We start from the raw sequence: 22,105 nt of genomic DNA, 5'->3' as shown, positions 1-22,105 counted from the left end.
GTCAATTTCATTCAAAAGCCATCTGTGAATGTTGGTCTTTCACCTGCAATTATGAATATTAAAGGTTTACCGTCTGCCTTGTAAACAATTTAGTGAGAGTACTTCATACACTTATAGATTTTGTCCTTTTTCTAGATAGTAAGTAGTCAGATGGACCATTGTATACTGTAGGTCTTCCTGAAAACATATCATATATTTTACACTAACAGAGTATCAAATGACAATGTAAATGGGATCACGTATAATGATAAACCTACAGAATTATCACCTGCAGTTGTTACTATTCTGGTTCACTTCTAACGCTCTCATAAAGTCGTTTTAAGTCAGCAGTAGACACATTTTACACAACCTTTTCAGCAACAAAGTAGATGGATAGTTACTTATTGAAGGTTTAAGAACTAGCTAAAAATGACAAAGTGAATGTCCTGCAGTAGGAGGATTTGTCACAACCTGGCAACCAAAAAGTTCTTGTACAATGCCTTAGCCAATCTTTTAGCATGAGTTATTGATGTATCATTCATTAAAAGGCAATTAGTTACAGCTCAAAAACCTGTGCCTTACTAGACTCTTGGAAACCATTATTTTTAAGATTATTATAATTGATAAAAAAACATTTAGATGTATACACGCTAAACTGCTGGATAGTTTAATCAATAACAATGCAGCAAAGCGTGTAAGCAGAATTTACTATCTTGTATCTCTCTGTAATATCTCTGTTAAGATTTAAATACTAATCATTTCTCATTGATGCTCCAGTCTCTGGCCATAATAAATAAAGTAATTATGCCATCTCTCTCCTTAAACATATTTTCGGGAGAAGCTCAGCCAGGAGATGGCAGCATATGAGCAATTTTCACTGGGCTATTTAACAAGGACATGATCTACCCTTTAATGTACGATCTATGGATCTACCACTATTACCAAGCTTCTACTGATGTCACGTTTGGCCAAATGTTAAGAGGGATGCAAAATGTCCTGCAATTCATTCTCATTTGAAATGTTTTTACACTTTATTACAGGAGCCAAACACAGATGTTTCATATATTTTTTTATTAAGTTACAGTGATATTGCTGCACAAATGGCAACAGACGTAGTTGAGTATTAGATGGATGCCACAGTATGAGATACAAAACAATACAGAGATGTATAAAATTAAACTGTATGAGCTGTAAAGTACACACTGTGAACAGATATTTCAGAAATGCCAAACACTCAATGCATAGTGGCACAGTGGCTGACAGAGCCAGAAAATAGCACTAATGTTTGAATAACTGCTGGGCTTGGTCACAGATTCCTTTATTTGGCCTTTTTGTTATGTTGTTCAAGTTTTGGAAAATGTCCATGAAGAAAGATTAAACCCTTGACAACTTACTGGGAGTTTCAGGAAGATGCAAACTCTTTCAAATGGAAAGCAGTTGCCATATTGGTAATTAGACAAATCAAATCCGTTTTATTTACATAGCCCAATATCACAAAAAGCCATTTGCCTCAGTGGGTTTCTCAGTCCATGCGTGACATGAAAAAAAGCTGTAACAGAAAAGGCACCTGCTTTTCTCCTCAGTTTGTAGAACACGATATGGCATTCAATAATGCAACACTTACAAGGACTCTTGCCAGAAAAAAAGTTCAGCTTTGAATAGTTATTCTGTTCCCACAAAGGGTTTGGGCAAGCTGCAACGTGTCAGTCTTGGCTATGGTTTCATAGATGGGGATTGAAATAAGTTGGCTGGACGAAACCACTGGACATGAAGGGATGCAGGAGCCCTCCAGTGGACGAGAGCGGAACACCGGCGGCTGTGTGGAAGATCACGTTCCTAGAGCCGAAGTTAGGGAAAGTCTGGTGGAAGGGTGCGGGGTTTGACCCACCACACGTAGACAGGTTAGGACTGACGTTGACCAGGGAGTTGGTGCTGGGCTGCAAGGTGCTGTCTGCCCCTGGGTTCTGCTTTTTCCACTTGGTCCTCCTGTTCTGGAACCAAATTTTCACCTGCGTTTCAGTCAGACTCAAGGACAGCGCCAGGTTTAGTCTCTCGCACACAGACAGGTAGCGGGTCGTGCGGAACTTGTTTTCCAGAGCCACCAGTTGCTCGTAAGTGAAGGCCGTTCTCGCGCGCCGGGGTTTGGCGCAGGCCTGGTCCTGGCGACGACGCTTCTGTGTGGAGGGGTCCTGATGAAGGGTGACCGCTGACTCACCATCCTCCTGCTCCTCCGTGAGACATGCCTCTGTGTCAGCCGGCGGGGAGAGCAGGAGTGGGTCAGCGACAACTGGGTGATGCCTGGAAGATGCACAGTGTTCGTCTCCTGTCGCTTCATCTGCAAATAAAAAAGAATAAGAATAAGCTCAAATCCTGCAAAACCGTGCAGCAAATTCAGCATCTAACAGACAGAGTAAGCAAGAGCTAGATACAGTATGTTATATTAATATTTGATGTTCCGGTCAAATCAGAGGTCAGTAGGGCACTAATCAGCTATTCAAGGCCAGAGTGAAACTCTATCCTTTCCCCATCTGCAATTCGTGCTTTATGTTTTTTCCGGCTTAAAACATTCAGAGCTTTCATTCAAAAGTTACTAAAGGAAAAACTATTTTGGGCATCAAGGCTTAGCCTCCCCTGATGGTTTGTAAAAATGTAACGTTTCATGTTGATTTACAAGCTGAAACTATACATTCAAGGTGTAGATAGTAAAATTAGATTGGACCTCTTGCTTTGAAAGACCACACAGCCTCAAAGCTGGCAAAATGGGCTAAATTGGCAGTGGTGCTGAAAGGACAGCTCCTCCTCACAAGACAGATGTCATGTGTCAAATCTCAAAGCTGAATGGGGCCCAAACCTGCCTAAGAAACGTATTTTCTTCATTGTGCGATGTTGTTCCTCTTTGTCCTGATTTGACTGCAGTTTGAATACCGAACAGAGAAGGCCTTATGTTGACATCCGTAACGTGTTTGATTATTAGTATCCTTAGGGTCGCTCAAGCGAAACGTAGCATAGATTCGGAGGAGCGGGCGACTTGGTCACTAATCCTTAAATAATTTATAAACCACACAGCGCCTCAAATGTCATGTTGCGGAAAGAAATCCCGTCTAAATCCAGCTCCGCCACCCCAGCCGTGACGTGCTAATGGAGTTTCATATTTGCAGCTGGGTCGATAAATGTCATCTATTTAAAGGGAAGTTTTAATCGAACGATATTTAGGATCAGACATGGATGGGGTGTGAAGTTTGTACCTGCAAGGTGCTGGAGGGAGATATGCAGGATGCAGTAATGGGATATCGATCAAAGCGCGCAGAGGCATCCTCAATGGGACGATTTAAACAATTATCTCGCCTGTCTGTCCCAGTGCCAATCACACGCTGGGGCTCTGGGAGCAAGCCTTTGTGGCTTCTTTGAAAGGAAACGCAGCCTTGGAAATTAAAGGAAGGTCACACAGAGATGACAATAAATCTGATAGAAAATAGCGTCTCACTTGCTGAAGTGTGGGCCCAGAGCAAAAAGTTTTTAGTGTAAGATTTCATAATAAATATTAGTTTTTTTCATGGCCTCTTGGTTTTTTTAATATTATTATTATTATTATTATTATTATTATTATTATTATTATTATTATTATTATTATTATTATTATTATTATTATTATTATTATTATTATTATTATTATTATTATTATTATTATTATTATTAATGTGTTAAGATATGACAACGTGTGGATATTTTGAAATAATTGACATAGCCATGCAATAAAAATGGATCAACAACAAGAATATTACACGTAGACGATTGTTCAATAGATAGTATTCTAAAATTGTCTATTTTCTTTACCTGATATTGTGCGCTCAACTCTGAAGTGTCCGCATGCGCTGCTCTCCGTCTCAACACTTGTTCCACTGCATTTTGGCACAGGAAACTTCTCCTTGACGATGGAAAGTTCGTTTACCCTTTTGCTGTTGAATTTGTCCGGGTCCAATATATCAATTATAGAAAAGGAAATCTTGTGACTGGACGTCATTGTCACTCCACAGTCCTTAGGGTCCAGCATCCTTTATGTAGAAATATGTTTTAAAGAACGGACGTGAGAGGAACTTCTCATAGTTTTTCCTACTTCTTGTCTTCGAGCTCCATCAAAACCAGATAAGTGGTAAAGATCCCTCGGGGTGAGGACTTCTCTTCGCTATACTCTGCTTCTGTCTGTCAGTCTTGCAGCGTGAATGAGATGACCGGAGCGCGGTCTTTAAAGCGTCTGTCCCCCCTCGTCGTCTCCCACAACCAGCCACGTGACACAAACACTATTAGCGTTTCGCACGACCACCTAATGGACTCAAAGCATTCGTCGATAATCACCCATATCATTAAATTCAATAATCCACGACCTGAAAAGTAAATTGGGCACAGATGGCACTTGATCCATATCAGAGATCGCCCTGTCTGCCCAAATTGGACTCTTTTAAAAGCATTAGGAAGGGGATTCGTGTCCCTTGAGCCACAGAAAGAAATAAAACTTAATCTAAGCCCAACGGTTTCTGCTTATAAACGTCTGGCTATTCATGGATGTTTCAGCATCTCTATATTCTATTTTTTACTTATCAAAATGATATTAAACTATCAATCATCATTTCCACTATTATTTGCACTGTATTGCGATACACTGCGGTACACTTCTTACAATTCAATGGCAGAACATAATGGCTGGAAGAGTGTGGTTTTGTTTTTTGATTCTGAAAATTGCTTTATTACCCATTTGCTTGAACTAGTATGGTAACAATCGAAACCAACCAATAGTAAGTTCACTTGCTTATCAGAGAAAACTAAATAAGGATATGTATTTTGGACAACCAATATTCTAGATGCTATGTTACTATTCTAGATGCTTATTCAAAGCATTGAAAGCAACATTTTAGGTGTACATTGAATATGGCTGATTGTTTTCTCACCTAAGGTGATAGATTTGTATTCACAATCAGTTGGCTCCCTAGCCTTCACTATTAGTATTCAATATATAGTGACACAGGGTTGTTTAAAGCCTGATGCCTGGTGATGGCTAAAATGGTAAAAACCAGAGCAGGATCAATATTCTCAGCAGGTGTCCAATACAGATAAAACCTGATGGCTACAGACAGTCGGTTTGGATACAGGAAAGCCAAACCAGTAACTGCAACAGCACAGGAGCTCACATGTCTCGTTTGAAGATGCCTTTTACTGTCTTTGAATTAACTTAACAATTTGTTTCTTCTAAATTTTCCTTCAAATGAGTCATTATTTTGTAGAACTAAAATAGATTCAAAGTGGGTGGTAATAGATACTTTATTTCCAATTCACATGTTTTAGTTTTTCTGTTTTCTGCACATGTTTATGCATTAACATATTTTACCATGCCAGCCTGTGAGGTCTGCATTGTGAGTGGATGAGGCAGACAGAATGCATAAGGGCCAGTTCTCTGTCTGTAGTTCTGTCTGCTGTTAGTGACATGGGTGATCCGAGCATGTGTTTACACACTGTTAAAGCTCTCTCTGTTTCCTCCCTATACAATTTCCTGTGTTACTTAAACAGTTCAGGGTGATTACTCTGCTGCATGGAGGGTTTCATTGCTATACCCCACTCATAGTCTGGTGGACTGGCGTTGGTCTGAATTAGTTGCATAGTCAAACATTTGTTAAAGCCGCCCCTACAGGGTGTCTTGCATGTCGCCCATTTGCATGTGTATGGCACTTGCACAGCCATTACTGTAGTCTCTCCATATGAATAGAGAGCACTGCACACTGGAGGTTTACAACTTCCTACGAGAAAGCCCAGTGGCTGGACATCTGTTTGTGTGGGTCAGCGGGACAATGGGACAAGCCCCAAAGGACAAAGAAGCCCTCAGGTAGACTTCAGAGAGCGGGAACCAGCATCTGCCTCAGTTTGGAGTCTGTTTGGGGCCACGGCAAGACTTCACAGAGGAGGAGTGTTCACTGTCAGACACTACGGGGAGCCCAGGAGACACACTTCCATCCAGGACCCCCCTCCAGGGTCAATAAAGTCATCACTTCATGGGGTGGCTGCTAAACGTCAGATAATTTGTCTAATGGCGGGAGCTGCATTATGAGCCAGCAGTTCCACACACAGGCCGTAGTGTCTATTGTCTTCCCTCTGAAGTCCTCCACTGTCCTCCTGTAAAGTGAGACTCACACAAAGGATCAGCAAGTGTCTGGTGAAACATTAAACCATGGCTCTTAGATCCTATACGTGCCAGATTCCCAAACGCTGTAGTTCTTGTTGTGGTTTCTAAGATACAGTATAACATCACAGAAGTGCATGTTTTAGCCCGGTGCTTTCCATTCCTGTTTGCCAGTTTCAAAAAGTGTTCCAAACTAGATTGAGTTTCTACCTTCCTGTGTTTCCACTCATTTCAGTATGATGAGTATCGCCTTGCAGAGACCTGGGACTTGCTTGACTTGGACACCTTGGACACAAAGCCACCAAAACATTTTGGTTTCTTCAATGCCTTTTGCCAATTCTTTGCCAGAAAGTTAATGTTGACACCACCAAATCTACCGCATCGTCCTTTTCACAACATCCATGTTGATTTATTCTTTATAATCCGAGGGTTGAGGACAAAATTGCTTGTGCTCGACATCTGCTTTTGCAGATCCTTGACGCAGCTCAAGAGTCAGTACAACTCGTACACAGCTTTTATCTTTGCAAGTTGATTTTGAAACCGTGCGGACATGAAATCAAGCTCACAACTCATGGTATTATTTGGAAAAGTGATCAGCAGTAAAATACCCAACTTGCGGGTTATGGGTTAAAAAAAGGAAAACCTCCTGTTTAGTCATTTGGAAGCTTTATCTAACATGTAGCACTGCCTTTGGGCTACTTTGTGGTACTTCCTATGTTTCTACCTTATCTACACTCAGAGGCAGTGGGCATGGATGTGTGCCAGTGTAGATCAATACAGCCCAATCATCCTTGAAGCTTCCCTTATTTTATTTTTTGCCACGTCTGGTGTCTCTTCACTGCACTGCAGGCCAATCGGGGTTTTGCTTACCGGGCCTCCCTTTCAGTTAGACCTCAGTGTTTGTTTGACTCTCTCTCTCTTACAACAAGGTCAGTGGCATTGCCCAGTAATTGTCCTAACGGCCTGTATACCTGTTGGGTGGAGGCGAGTAATGAGAGTTTTTCATTATGGGCGGGAACGGGTGAGTGCGCCTGGCAGATGCTGACAGGCAGCAGATGTGTAAAGTTGGGGGTGATTTGTAAAGGGGTCAACTGCATCAGCAGAGGAGACGGAGGGCGATGCGGGGTGGGGGTAAATTATGCTGAGGGACATTGTCAGTCATACTGCTGCGCCCCTGTCACAACAAGGTAAAGGTCAGTTCAAACGTTGATGTTGTCAACTATCATCAACCGGAACAGTGTGGTCATGTCGGCAGAGTGAACAAACTTCCTACCCCACACAGCCCGGAGATGTGTAGTTCAAAGTTGATTTCATTTCTTAAAGCCAATTTTTCATCTTGTGTGAAATCTTTATGTGCCAAAAGATTTGTATCTGATGTACTTCAAACTACAAATGATAAAAATAAATGTATTCAGGCGCAGTAAACCAATATTGTGCCTGCTTTGAACTTAAGATGCAGTCTTGTGATAAAGCAACCCAAGTTACAAGAGGAGAATCAGATGGCAAAGCTTTAGTCATTCTCTTTGTGGAGTCTGCGAAACAAAACCTCTGATTCTCCTGTCTCATTAATGACACACACACAGTATTTATTCGTTTCCTCTGACATTCACATGGCTTTGCAGGTGAACATGGATTGGGAAATCAATGAAAATCACAATCTTCAGTTGGGAAATAGCTGTGGGTGAGGGACAAAAGGATCGATCAGAGCATTTCATCTCATTCCAATTCCTAAAAGCTCCGGCTCACTTTTAATTGTAAAACAGCAGAGAGCAATGATGTGATGCAAGTGAAAGACCATTAAGTACTAATAGTCCGGATTCATCTTTGTGAAATCAATCAGGTGACACAGCAGCCTTTTGCCTTCCTAAGGCGCATTACTTGGTCCAAAGCAAAGCTATCTTGGCCTAATGCCCTGGCTAGACCTTCGGATTCCTCAGACCGTAAATTAGGCTGCATGGATATTTTGGCCTCACCACACACGAAAAAGCAATAGCAGCCACAGGGAGGCATGTATTGTAAGGGAGTATAGAAGGGGAGTACACATTGTGAGAGACCAAAGGGAAAACAGAGGAGAAAGTGCTGCAGCTGCCTGTTTTCCACAAGGCTGAGGCCCTGCTAGTAGTTATGGCTCTGTGGTCCCTGGCATCTGCACGGAGCGCACTGTCACTCAACGTGAGCATTGATTAGCCATTGTTCTGAGAAGGTCACATCATAATTCATTAACAATAATTAGTCCCGCGGTGCCACCTGCACTCCTTCTCTCGATTGCCCTGTTAAATTACGAGCAACCATCACGGTTCACGCGTGGAACAATGAAGATGTATCCGCAACGTAAAGGCAAGAGCTATTAGTTACATTATTTAAATGGACCCGTTTAAACCTGGAGAGCTGTCTTTATGAAGGGCAATTAGGCACTAACCATAATTGATAATTCGTGGTAATTACAATTAGGAAATATAAATAGTGGGTGGTAGGATTAATCATCATTGTGGTTAAAGCGGGGAGCGGCCACGGTGCAGGCTGGGTGGGTAGGTGTGATGAAAGGCAATGGATTATGCCCCATTCATCTCCATCTAGTGCAGAAACAGATTGTGTTTGTCCCTTTATATTTCTCCATTGACCATTATCTCTTTTTTGTTTCTGTGCCCTTGCCAAATAGTCCAACGAGGTTGTGAAAGTGTGCAGCTTTAGTTTGTGAGCTGCACACTTAGGCAACAGTGGGCCCGTAATGGTAGACTGGTAACTGGAGGCACTGGTGTCTTTTCATGCATCCCTAGCCTGAAATTCAATTCAGGTTTTTTAACATCAGTTTGGCAGTTTGACAATAAGGCGTTATTTGTTCATTTTTTGTTCATTTCAGCGGAGAAGCTTTTTCGGAATATATATCAATTTAAATTTGGGTTATTTTACGTGTATGTTGGTTACGTCAACTTGTTTCTTCACGGATTTGTGTTTTCATGTTAATCAGCCTATAACAATAAAATCATCATCATTATTTTATTATTATTATTTTTACTTTATGAATTTGTTTCAGGGGTCAGTGACTCTAGAGTGAACAACCAGCAGACAATGTTTTGTGAACGCCGGTCACATCTCAGATCAAATCTTGTCTTTTCCCCTCTAATTAGATCAAGGTTCTCCCAAAGTCACCCGCTCGACCTTTGAACTTGGTATCTCAGCAACGGGGGTAAAGATGCTGTTCTAATCTAGCCCATTAACTTGCTTGCTTGTGCTGACCACACTATCAACGAGATGAAACCTGTTTCCTCTCATGAGAACATTCAGACTGCACCTTCTTTTAGTTCAATTTTAACTACAAACTACAATTCCTCAACATGCACCACGTCAAGCCACCCACGCATGCGAGTGTCTGCAATCTAAACAACTCCATTGTTAAGTCAACTTACACATCAATTCCCTCACAGCGCCTTTGGTCTAAGAAGAGACAACAGTCTGATTTAAATACAAATACCAAGCCGTCTTAGCTGAGCAAACAAAACGAGTGAAAACTGGCCTCTGAGGTAGGTATGTGGGCATGTTGACTCAGATGTGCCCCCATTAGAGTTTATTGCTTTATTCACCAGGGATTTGAATTAATCATTGGTGTTTGTCTTTTGTGTGTGTGTGTGTGTGTGTGTGTGTGTGTGTGTGTGTGTGTGTGTGTGTGTGTGTGTGTGTGTGTGTGTGTGTGTGTGTGTGTGTGTGTGTGTGTGTGTGTGTGTGTGTGTGTGTGTGTGTGTGTGTGTGTGTGTGTGTGTGTGTGTGTGTGTGTGTGTGTGTGTGTGTGTGTAGGCGAGAGACAAAGAGAGGAAGATGCCCCTTTCTGCTTCCCCGTCACATGCAGATCTTAGCCTGCTCTATAGTGCACAAGGCCAAAGATTTTGGTTAATGTGCTGAAACAAAGTAGCCGGGGGTAAAAAGTTATTTGTGAAAATGAACCGATCCTACGCAGTAAACATACACTATGCACTCCATCTACCAGCGCAGTCAACCTAAAACTTCTTTTTCCTGATCAAAATGGTGCATTCATTACCATTCTGTTACAACGTGCCTCTACTCTTTCTAATCTGTATAGCTATTTGGTATTATCACAAAATGGTATGTAACAGCACAACATTCCATCTAAATATCATGTTATTATGCTTTGAGACATTCTTTTTGTTTCTTTTCAATATCAATGTTGGCACAGGGCCACAGGCTAATGTTCTTGCTTGTTATTCTGTCAAATATGGTCCAAAAGTGCGTCCTCAGTCCCTGTCTTTCACATTATGGTCTTCCAATGTGGCCCCGCACCATGAGGCCCCCACTGGCTTGTGGTGATTGCTACAGTGAACGCTGGATCAGTGGAGCTGCTCTAATCAATAGAGTCTTCATCAGCCATTTCCCCTGATGATTCTCCCTCATTTCTCCCTTAATTGTTCTTTTTCATCAAACAAGGTCTGTGCCGTGAGCTGGTGTGTGTGTGTGTGTGTGTGTGTGTGTGTGTGTGTGTGTGTGTGTGTGTGTGTGTGTGTGTGTGTGTGTGTGTGTGTGTGTGTGTGTGTGTGTGTGTGTGTGTGTGTGTGTGTGTGTGTCTTTGGTATGTTTGTGTGCTCCCATGAGCTTGTGCCTCAGTCCTCCCTCTCAATGGACTGCGGCTAACAGATTGCTAATGGAAGTTGGGTTTTGCAGCAGAGGGAACCATAGCCTCCCATCACCACACTGTGACCTCCATGGGACCAGGATTACTGTTGATCCTGTCTCAAGCCTTTCCCCCTTGAGCAGCTCTACTGACACTGACCACCACTACTGACTCAAATAAAGACCTAAATATGGTTCAGGGGACCTAGGCTCAGCTGTGTTTACTCTAACCCTTTGCATTAAACAGTAATGTTAATTCATCATTGAACAAATGATGCATATGATTGAGATCCAACATGATCGTTATGAACCTTAAATGTATTGTAATTGCAAACTATATATTTTAATAAATGCACTGTGGATGGCAATTAAGCTCCTAAAACCTATTGGAATTTAGCTATGCGGATTCTTCTGGTTTTACGTTGGTCGTAATAGTGTGAATGAATCATTTTAATGAAGCAATCTTGTGAACAAATGAGAAATACCCCAAACCTGCTAACAACAGCAAGGATGTTATGTCTTACAGGCATAGATTTGATATTATTAAGCGCAATATCATATCAGCCATATCTTTATCATTTAGAGCCATTTTGTTCCATCTTAAACCAAGAATAATAATGATGAAATACAATAATGTCATATTTTAAGCATCACTTTTTGTTCTTTTTCTAACTAATATTTCTGTTGGTAAGTTCAGTTTTTTGGCTTAATGACTCTTGAACGCATTTCACGTTTGCCCTCTGCTGCCCTGTCACCTTCATCCTTAGGTCTGTCTTGACCCATGACTGCCAAAGAAGGGGAAATGATTGAGGTATAATTGTTTTTCCCTTAGCACTTATTGCCCTTCTGTGCTAGTAAAACGGTGTGGGTCCTCTCCATCCCCCAGAGGGGAGGAGTCGCTGGCTTTCACAAGGCGTCCGTCCTGCCTGTCTGGCTCTGCAGGCATCACTGCCCATGTGGAGCATCTAGCTATCCGTTGCAGAAGGCGGGGAAAAGAGATGAGGGAGGGGGGGGTATTTTATGTGTTTAGGTATAGGTAAATATAACAGGGACATTTCTCAGTGTCATCTTGTCTCTCAAGTTTTTTTTAACACTGACAATGTAGATCATAACGCCCTGATTCACAATGAAATTCAGAAATACAAATATTATAAACACTGTCAAGCTATCAGAAGAGGTTAAAGAGTTAACAGATTATTTTCAAAAGTCAATGCACATTAAGAATTCTTCACTAAATGCTCAAGATCACCTCACATGAATCACCAATAATTCTGGCGAGTTGAACCCGGGGGATCATGTGCGGATCATTAACTGCTCTTATGAAGATATGACTATTAGACATTATAAAAATGTATTGCCAAGATTTACCCTTATTGATTTCACATTCACCAGTACAGAATAGAAATGAAAGCGTCAAGAAAAAGTCACTGACAATTTGTATATCTTTTTTAAATATCTTTTTGAAGTCACTTTGTGTGTCTTTCTGTGTATGACTGATGTATCAGCTCACATTATATTTATAATACAGTATATAGCATAATGCATCAGAGCCAACCATAGAGAGAATTAGAATGTTTCTCAAAATGTGGTATAATCATAAGGCTTAATTGTTTGCAAATGTATCACTAAGAATAAAATGTATCCTTGATCTCAATTAACGATACACCCAAAATACAACTGGCTATCACTATCATATGATCATTTATTTTCTTGTGGGATATTGTCTTAGTATCCCTAAAAAACAATAATTCTTTATTGATTCTTGACTGTTTTTCTTTGAATCACCATTATCTCATTGATGTAATACTTACTGTGACATTATTTGGACATTAAAACTTGTATAAAACCTGAAGTCTTTAATAATTGCTGGGCTTGAATAATATCAATAGGAGACTGTCCTCATTACACAAGGTAAAACAACTAATATTTCCATCGGAGCACACATAGCCTATTGTGACAAGCAATGCTGCTTTGGCCCCTCTGCCATAACAATAAATACATTCTTGATGAATCTGTCCTATATTGTGATTTATGGAACCTTTAGGCTTGTTGACTTACAGGGCCTTTATAGAGAAAATTAGATTTAAGTTGTCTAACAGCCGGGCCACTCATCTCCTCAGTAAACTGCTGTAGATTGTGCCGCCGTGGGTTTTATCGACATATCCCATTACTGAAGTATTTCGCCTTTTTACGACCATTTCCATAAATACTGCCTGGGACAATCTCCGCTCTCTGTGGGGCTGATGGAACGATCATCTCGGGGTTGTCGTTTGACGCTTCAGCGACCCTCACACACACACACACACACACACACACACACACGCACACACACACACACACACACACATCTGAGCTGTGTGTCTCATGATCAGAGATGCCCCCCGCTCAGTGATGGAAATGATTCAGACTCTCCCTGACATGGAGGAGAGAGGACGTGTGAGTGTTGAATGAGTTTACAGATGATGAGAGTCTTAGTTCGGGTCAATCTGTATTTACAGCTCAATCACTTAACAGAGCAGGCCTCTCCATTAGACCTCTATCTATCGGGCTGGCTGACAGTCTGCTGCAAATAGGGACATTATAAGGGACCAGGAGGGCAACTGATAAGACCTCTGGGACAGAGAGATCCCTCTCACGGGGGGGTTGGCTTCATTGTCCTCCCATCCCCAAGCCACTAATTATCCATTTACTACCAACATTAAGTTACTGATCAATTACAGGGCATGCCCTTAATTAAAAAGGACGGATTGGTATGGCTCAGGTGACCGTTAGAACCAGTTCCCACCAATTTTATCTGTGTTTGAATTAAACAAAAATGGCAAATGGAGTCATTGCACAGTCCTGTTTTGCTCAAGTCAACACAACATTGGTTGGTTGGTTTCATCCAAATCCACTGAAATCAGTGCGGCAATAAAACATGGAAAAAAATGCAAAATGCATATAAAGACCACACAGGGCACTTCAGTCCAGATTATTGGAATAATTGATCGATCCAAACGGAAATTAAAACATATGTTTTCTCCTTTTCCTCAGGTATCCTTGCAAATGGTTTTGGCTTTATTTGGTCATGTTTTAGAGAATATATTTCTGAGATATCTGCCTCCACTAGCTGATAGTGCATCACAATTATATTTGACTGCTGCATACAGTCTCAAACATAGGTACCTCGGAACCTGAGCAAATGAAACCACATCTACACATACCACCACAGGTAAGTGATAAAATGTACCAATGGATTCATAATATGACTTAAGGTAACATCAGTCACTGTTCCCCTTTTCTATATGATCAAATATATGCAGTCTAAATTGCTTTTGAGTGTCATCTGTCATGTGCAGTCTGGTGTTTGTGATATTTACACATATGGTGGCATATCATTTGGTGAAACTCTGAACTGAGCCCCTATTTGGTTTGGTGGGAGAATAACACGACATCCTGGGTAATGTTTAAAGTACAATAAGAAATCTCAGATGTATGCATTCTTGAGATACAATTGTCACAGATCACCATCACTGTAAGGTATTCATGGACAATAATGTTTTTATGGCTCAGACTTAAAAGTAGATTTTAGTATTCAACTCTCTGGTTTTCCTGTTCTTCATCATATTCAAAATGTGAACACCACATTTAAAATAAAACTGTCATTATTTATATTTATTTTCTTCTTCTTTTCTTGTTTTTGCACATAATCTTTGTAATTTATTGGGGTTTTTTCACATTGTGGACTGAGTTACTACTTGTGATATTTTCTGTGTCAGAAGAGGGAGCACTCACCTCAGAGATCTCACCTTGGTCATTCAGTGAAGGAGTATGTCTGGAGGTCTGCATGTGTTTTGTGTTTAACGAACAGAATTCATAGAGAATTCATCATGATGAATAATATAAGGGTTAATTCAATAATATGTTCATGCTTGTACTATCTATCACACCAAATTACCACAACTCAACTGTTTATTTTAAGAACACAAAAACATCTAACTCAATCAGAAACTACTGAAGGGGAAAGCCACAGTCACTATGCAACATAACTAAAAATGTGGCTTTGCAGTGAGTGCAGTAAATTTGTATTTTAGAAGATTTCTGGATTGAGACAATTGAACTGATCACCTCTGCATTTATAACAAGTGAAATGGCGCCATCTGCTGGCTGTGACCTGTAATGAGGTGCTACAGAGCGTGCTGGAAAGGTTGATTTCCTAACCAATTACATGGTTTCAAGTGTTTAGTTCACTGGATTTAGCCTTTAGACGCTCAGAGTTACTCACGGTCAAGCCTAAATATTGTTAAAACATATGGTGGCTTCTGAGTGTGTGCGTGTGTGTGTGTGTGTGTGTGTGTGTGTGTGTGTGTGTGTGTGTGTGTGTGTGTGTGTGTGTGTGTGTGTGTGTGTGTGTGTGTGTGTGTGTGTGTGTGTCGTGTGGCACACCGAGAGGCTGCTGGATGCCTTGATTAAGTATGAGCGTCACTGGCAGCACAGTCTGTTCCTTGGAGCCTATGAAAGGTGTTGTGCAACAGTGTGTGAAATGATTGCTGGCCCTGACGAGGCCTAATAGAAAGGTCAGCATGGGGTTATCAAAGGATATAAACACACACATGCATTGAGAGACACTATCACTCGTGTGTGTGTGTGTTTGCATCAACAGACACTGTCTATCATGTGTGTGTTTAACAATTAACAGTGTGTTATTCTGGGTAATTTCAGCAAGCGGACGAGGAATGGTTGACTGCCATATTGTTGTCTAAGATCTTATGAAACACACTCACACTCACACACACACAGCTGCCATGCTGAAGGTCTTGGGCATTTAACCCTCTACAAGCTTCATCTATCTTCTCCCACCAAGGATCTACTCATGTTCAAAGCCACAAGGAGTGTTTGCACTGCATATCCCCGACAGCTGCCTCTCGGTCGGGGTGTTGAATAATCGTCGCTGGGCTTATTGCTTGGTTATGGCTCTGCTCAAATTTCCTGTCCTTCTGCCAAAATGGCATCTAGATGGATTTTTACAGGAGAACAGTTTAATAGAATATAATTTCAGGAGGATTTTATTATATTTATTTTTACATTGCTGTGAATATAATGGGCTTTTGTGAACATTTGCATGGCAATACGTTAAGTGGTTTTCTATTGGTTCAAGGCCTGATCAGAAGGCTCTGGTTCACCGCATATATAGTGATGTGTCGCCTTACCTGTTTGTGCCTTGTTGTATTTTCCAACTCTGCTCTGTCCTCTCAATTACCTCCAGTGTAACCCACCCTGTAGGGGCAGTGCAGCTGATGAGCCGATTTCACCAAGTCAGGAATGTTTTCAGTTGTATTCCCCCTACATGCAGAAACTATTAGTACAATTACACAGCCTCTTTCAAGTAAATGGCTCAACCACTTTACTCGGTGAAAGTCAATCTCGGGGGATTATCGGGGAGTTCTTAAGGTAGAGAAATCTTGCCGTTCCATCTCTGTATTAAATTACCTTAAGGCTTTGGGTATGGACTGACCTCGGTCTCCTTGCCATAATGAGTTGAAGCCATTGTTCAAATGTGAATTTTGGTAGGAAAGATATGGTTTGGGGTGGGGGTTGATTGCTCTGGATTTGTTCACATGATGATGTAAACAAAAGAATATGTCTGCAGATTCTCTCTCCCTATCCCAATCTTCCCTCTGGGACCTTGGGATTTGTGATAGTGGACAATATAAATACAGTTGACTTGACTGGATGGATGGGTGGGCGGATGGATGGATGGATGGATAGCGAGAATATGACACTCTCAATATCTCATGCGGATCATGTGCACGGCTTATTGGGAAAACTGTTTTTGCCATTACAGTTTTGGACATCAAAGAGAGTTCATCAGTCCAACGATGCTTCCCAGACTCATTTACAAAATGTTGCACAAGACAAAGCAATCCAACAGCTTTTCTTATCCCAGAGAAACTCGCATGGAGTTCAAATTCACCAAGCTTTTTTACAGAGGAGGGGGAGTTGAACTTGATATTCAGCTCGAGCAGCGTTATTCCCTTCATTGGCAAAGGGGAAATCATGGGTCAGCATTCATCTGGCGCACAAAAAAACAGCACACCTGGTTGGAAAGGCTCTTGTTAAATATGCTCCTGTTATCATTGATTAGTATAATTACATGCAGCTCTCATCACATGCACAACAAGTTATGCCAATAATGAAGGATCATATCAGTGTGATTTATAGCCTTATAAATTCTTCCTAGTAATGATTGCTTTAGTCTTGCTCTATCATCCGTCAACATGACCTAGAACCAATCTTGCATTACACAACACAGAGGAATTACATTCATATTAAAAAACCAGCAGAGATAATTTCACGTCTCAAAAGGTGTTGAACTCCTGCACCGTAGGCCATTTCTGTTCATCGAGAGAGCAAACGATTAACATTTTCTGAACACCAAACCCACTAACAGTGGAAAACGTGGTATGGGTTGATTCTGGACAAAGGCTTCAGAATGTGTGTGAATTTATGCTGGTTTACCATACTGGTGTATAAAGTTTAAATGCACTCCAATAAACAATGTGGTACATTCAACAATGAAGATTTTTGCAGTGAAGCAATGTAAATAACTGTTTGAGAGTGTTTTTACTTGCAGGAAAAGGGGGAAATTGTAGCAGTGGACTTGCATCGTTTGGTATTTTAAGCTCATAGTGTCACATTCGATTCAGCAGTGCTCTGGATGATACACAGCAGCAAAGCCTGCATTCATGTCATCACCATGAAAAACAGAGAAATCAGTGAACTGACAAGTCTGGGTAAACTCAAAACATCCTCTGGACCTCATACCCTCACCCTACTGCCCCGCTCCCACTTTCCCACATGCTACCCTCTCCTGCACGCCCAATGTTTTCATACCTTCAGTCTGACTTGTAATTAAACAAAGATAGATGACCTTCAATTTTGAATACATTTTGTGGGAAATATTTCATAGTTTTCAACTTGTGTACCATTTCCTCTCTCCCATCCCTAGCAGATAAGTGTTGGCTTCCTGTATTGTTGTGCCAGCCTTTAAGGGAGGCATACACAGGGTCCCAGCCCTCACTGGCAATTAGGCTGCACACACGCAACCAAACAAACAGAAAAAAAAGGGAGAGTGAGGAATGTTGAAAAAAGACATGAAGGAAAAATATGAATCCTTTGTGAAAAATATGCACACGGGTAGCCAAGACAAGAGTCTTAGATAGTAGGCCTGTCTCCTCCCTGTGAGACTTCTTGTACAGAGAATTCTTCTTGCCTTATCTTTATTCTTTCTAAGAAATGTTTTGTGTTTTGGATTGCATCAATCCAACTCCTTATGCAGCCATCAGATCAGAATCTTTATTCAAATCAAAAGACAACGTTTACCTGCATACGTGTACCATCCTGAGCTCTTCATTATTTTGTCTCTGTGGTGATGACAGCCCTGTGGCTATTATGAACATAGACAGCCAGACAGACGGTGGCAGAACTAGATCCTGTGTTTCTCGATGGCAGTTATGGGAGCCTGCCAAAAGTGGGGAATGTACACACACAAACGGCAAGGAAAACACTGGCAGTGTCATGCAATCACGCATATATTTAACACCAGGATCTAAGATGCGTGTGATACCCCAGCACGCAATATCCACACAATAAACCGTCACGCAAACAAGCACACAATCTGTCTCAAGCACACAGACTTATTTACTGTACAAATGCAAGTAGCACTATGTTACAATAGGGATGTACGTGTCATGAGTGTCCTCTGTCACTATTTGTTTTGCTGTGCTAGCAGAGGACAAGGCTTCCCCCCTCAGGGAATTTCTCAGGACTTGGGCTGAGTGTCAGTGGTTGCTGCTGACAGAGACACTTCAGCAAACTTCACTTTCATCACAATTTTTTTTAGACATTACGTCAATGCCAAACTTGACTGTCTTCATTCCTTTAAAAAAAGCTCTTATCTTTGCCGGGGCCTACAACGAGGTGGCCACCATTGTATCGTCTTGTTCTCTTAACGCAAGTCATCCCTCTGACCCCTCGGGCTCTTATCCATAAACACCCATTCTTACTTCCCCTCACCCCTCCTCCCACAGCAGACCTTGACTCATGCACCCCAGGGGCCACCCAATGTCAAAAGGCAGACACCCCACCCCCACTTCTACTGGCCCATGACCCCCTAAGACCTCAACAGGAAACCACATTCTTTCCTTTGTGGCTGGTCTTTCATCCTTTTCTACTGGGCCACCCGAAATAACCTGCAAGGAGGAGTATTGTTTGGCAAAAACAGGGGCCTTTTTGTCCGGGGCCGTGCCACAACGTGCCGATAAAGTAAACAAGCCACGCTCCGTCTTTCTCATTTTCTTTCTGTGTGTCACCGAATGCATCTGTTTGTTGGTGTAAATGTATTACGAATGTGGGGGAGTGACAGGTAAAGCTGACAGGGCATGATCAATGAAATTATATTTAATAAATTATGATTCAATGTTTTTTTTATTAGTTTCATGGTGTGGTTAAGGAGTGTCAGTGCATCTTTCTCCTGTTAAGCACGTGTTACCACAAGCCGTTTTGTTGAAATTGAGATAATGGTGAGCATTGAACACACCTAGTTTCATGTCTGTTTCTCCACAGTTTGCACGTGGATACAGCGTTGTCCTACAAGAGGAGTGCTGCTGCAGGAGATTTTGATGCTTTCGGGCCAATAACAGCCAGAGCCTGGTAGCGATTTAAAATGTCAGGTACATGCAGCTGCCACTCCTATTGACCCAGAGGCAGCAGCAATAGCAGCAGCAGCAGCAACAGTCAAGCAACGTGAGACAGGATCTGACAGTACGAGGTGTGGTGTGTTTATCTTTTAGTTAGGCTTCCTTCATTTCACACACACTTCCTGCATGACAGATCAGCCGATTTTTGCATCGCGTATTTACGTGCCCGTGTAAGGATGCTCCCTTTTAATGCAGTAGGTGCTCATCTGCAAAGAATTAAAGGAACGGTCTGAACTTTTTGACAATCTTGCTTAATTGCTTTCTGGCTGTGTGAGATAGATGAGGAGATCATTACCATTCTCCTTTCTCTCTGCTGAATATGAGGCTACAGTCAGAAGCGTGTTAGCTTATCTCAAAAGATTGAGGAAACAACTAGCTCTGTCCAAAGAAAACAAAATCCATCTAGCAGCTCCTCTTAAGCTCACCTATTAACACTTAATATCTTGTTTGTTTAATCCGTAGAGTGAGGAAGAAGTTTAAAAATACGGCTTGGGTTATGCGCTGGACAACTTCTTGGCACTGCTCAGTATAACTCCCTGGAGTTGTTGGTTGTCTCGCAAATGGTCCTGGCCTGAAAATAGTCCAGGTTACAACCCCCATAAAAAGGCAAATTGTAATTTTGACTCTTCGTTCGGTTGTATGGATTTTCAAATGAGTCATTGGACCATCCCCCCGTTTCCAGTCTTTGTGCTAGCTAGGCCAGCCTGCCGTTGGCTGCAGTCTTGTATTTAAGGGACAGTATAAATCTGCTCATGAGATTATTTCCCAGAATGACAAACTATTAGCCTTTAAGGTGAAATGTGTTGACAAATTGCGATTGTGACCTTTCCTTATTGAATGAGCAGCCATGTCTTCACTGACATCTTTGTAACCAACCAATGAAAAAAGGCAGAAAGATATTTGAGGTCACAAGAATTACAAACTGGGAACTCACTCAAGCACTATGTAATGAAGTAAATATAATAGAAAAATTCTTCTTGACTTCTAATACAGGAGTAAAAGAGTGGTGAGGCCATCTATTCGTAATAGTCATTACACTCTCTCTGGAAAATATTTAACCATCAGAGAAAGTCTGGCATCTTAATTGTGTCTCACATTCAAGTAGCCTATTAGCTTGACTTTGTTTTTCTAATGTAATTATGATGTTTGCATGTGTCAATCCAGGTTTCTTGAGTGCTTTAGTTAGAGAGACTTCTTTGTCCATGCAGATTATTTATTGAACACAACCATTAGTGGGGGAAAAAAGATGGGGTTTGCTGGAAGCATGCAGCCGGACAGATGGAGGGCAGAAACCTTACACCAATCCATGAATGACAAGGGCAAGACCTGTCGAAACGTTTTAAAGCAGAAGGACCGATCTGATCAAAAGTGATCCAACCTGTCTACTGTTAATCCGTCATCATCAGCAGCTCTGCATTTTTCAGAGAAACTAATTGAGGGATTACTTTGATAAGATCTGTAACCGACCAGTGACAGTTCAAAGAACGCGCTCTGCTAGGAAACCTCCCTCCAGGATTTTCACAAACGAAGGAAGAGATATGTTTGTTTTTGCATCTCAGATCACTCCCTCTTTCATAAACCCACAATTTCCATGTCAGTACTGAGTGCTTTACCACTGTCTGGCATTCTGCGTTGGACAAACACCTTTAGTTAGCCAGCGGGCTTTTTGCCAGAAACTAGATAGACAAGCTAAACACAGGGTACAATGCAGTGTTAGCATCAGACAAACAAGGATAGTCACCATCCACGAAAGCGAGCGGTGTCACAAGCCTGGAATCTATCCTTTCTTGCTAAAAATTAAAAATCTATCATCACTACCATATGTCTGTGGATGTACTAAGCTCATTTTGAAGCTACATCAATCAGTCAAAAGGTGTTTCGAGGAACTTTCAGTTTGTGTTAATTAGTGCGCCCCCTATGGACAAAAGCGGTAGTGTTTTTACTATCAGAGGAAAACATTAGACTGTTTCAGAAATATTTAAAAGTCCCTCGTAGCACCTTTAACAATGGCGAGATGACGGGCTGAACTGTAGAGCAAATAAAGTTCTGATAAAATAATTGTACACTCGCTGGCGATCAAAACCAGGCTAAAAGGAGAGTGAATATTGGACTTTACTTCACAGAAACACAACTCCAAATGAACGCTAATGTTGCCCCGGCCTCTGCTGGATGTGTAAATAGGCAGCCGTGGGCTAGCACGTTCTCCATAACAATGTTTCAAAGGTGATAATATGTTACGTTCACAGCTACAGCAGGTTCAAAGTTGTTTTCATTCCTTCCTTAAATTGAATAGACTGAAAGAGTTGAGAGCCATAACGTCGCCTCGCCGTGCTGTAGTTGTTTTTGCTGTCTGTCTGTATCTGTAGATCAACCTATATGCAGCAGTGACAGCTCACATTCATAGAGGATCACCTGCCACAACAACACTTTCAATGATTGGCCACCTTCCAAAATATGATGCATGGGAGGGAATTCTGCCTCACATCCTTAACATGAAATCTTCTGAATTGGAGGAAGCTTTTAGTAAATATTTAGATCTAGCTAAGTTACAGATATGCGGAGATAAGAACGCTAATCAACAGGGTTTGTACATTAATCAGTC

General features: G+C 41.5%; 1 protein-coding gene across 1 annotated transcript; it reads right to left on the bottom strand.

Annotated features, from left to right (window-relative positions):
- Positions 1-1,700: 1,700 nt before the first annotated feature.
- Positions 1,701-4,030, bottom strand: nkx1.2la (NK1 transcription factor related 2-like,a; the record flags this gene model as incomplete). The annotated part of the gene is made up of 2 exons (XM_080037300.1): positions 1,701-2,314; positions 3,814-4,030. The coding sequence occupies 2 exons, from the start codon at positions 4,028-4,030 to the stop codon at positions 1,701-1,703; spliced, it is 831 nt and encodes a 276-aa protein (XP_079893426.1).
- Positions 4,031-22,105: the final 18,075 nt, after the last annotated feature.

The sequence above is a fragment of the Ammodytes marinus genome (genome assembly GCF_949987685.1).
Source record: "Ammodytes marinus genome assembly, chromosome: 11".
Lineage (NCBI taxonomy): Eukaryota > Metazoa > Chordata > Actinopteri > Uranoscopiformes > Ammodytidae > Ammodytes > Ammodytes marinus.
Note: the sequence above shows the minus strand (reverse complement) of the source record. Positions and strands in the feature narration are given on the sequence as shown.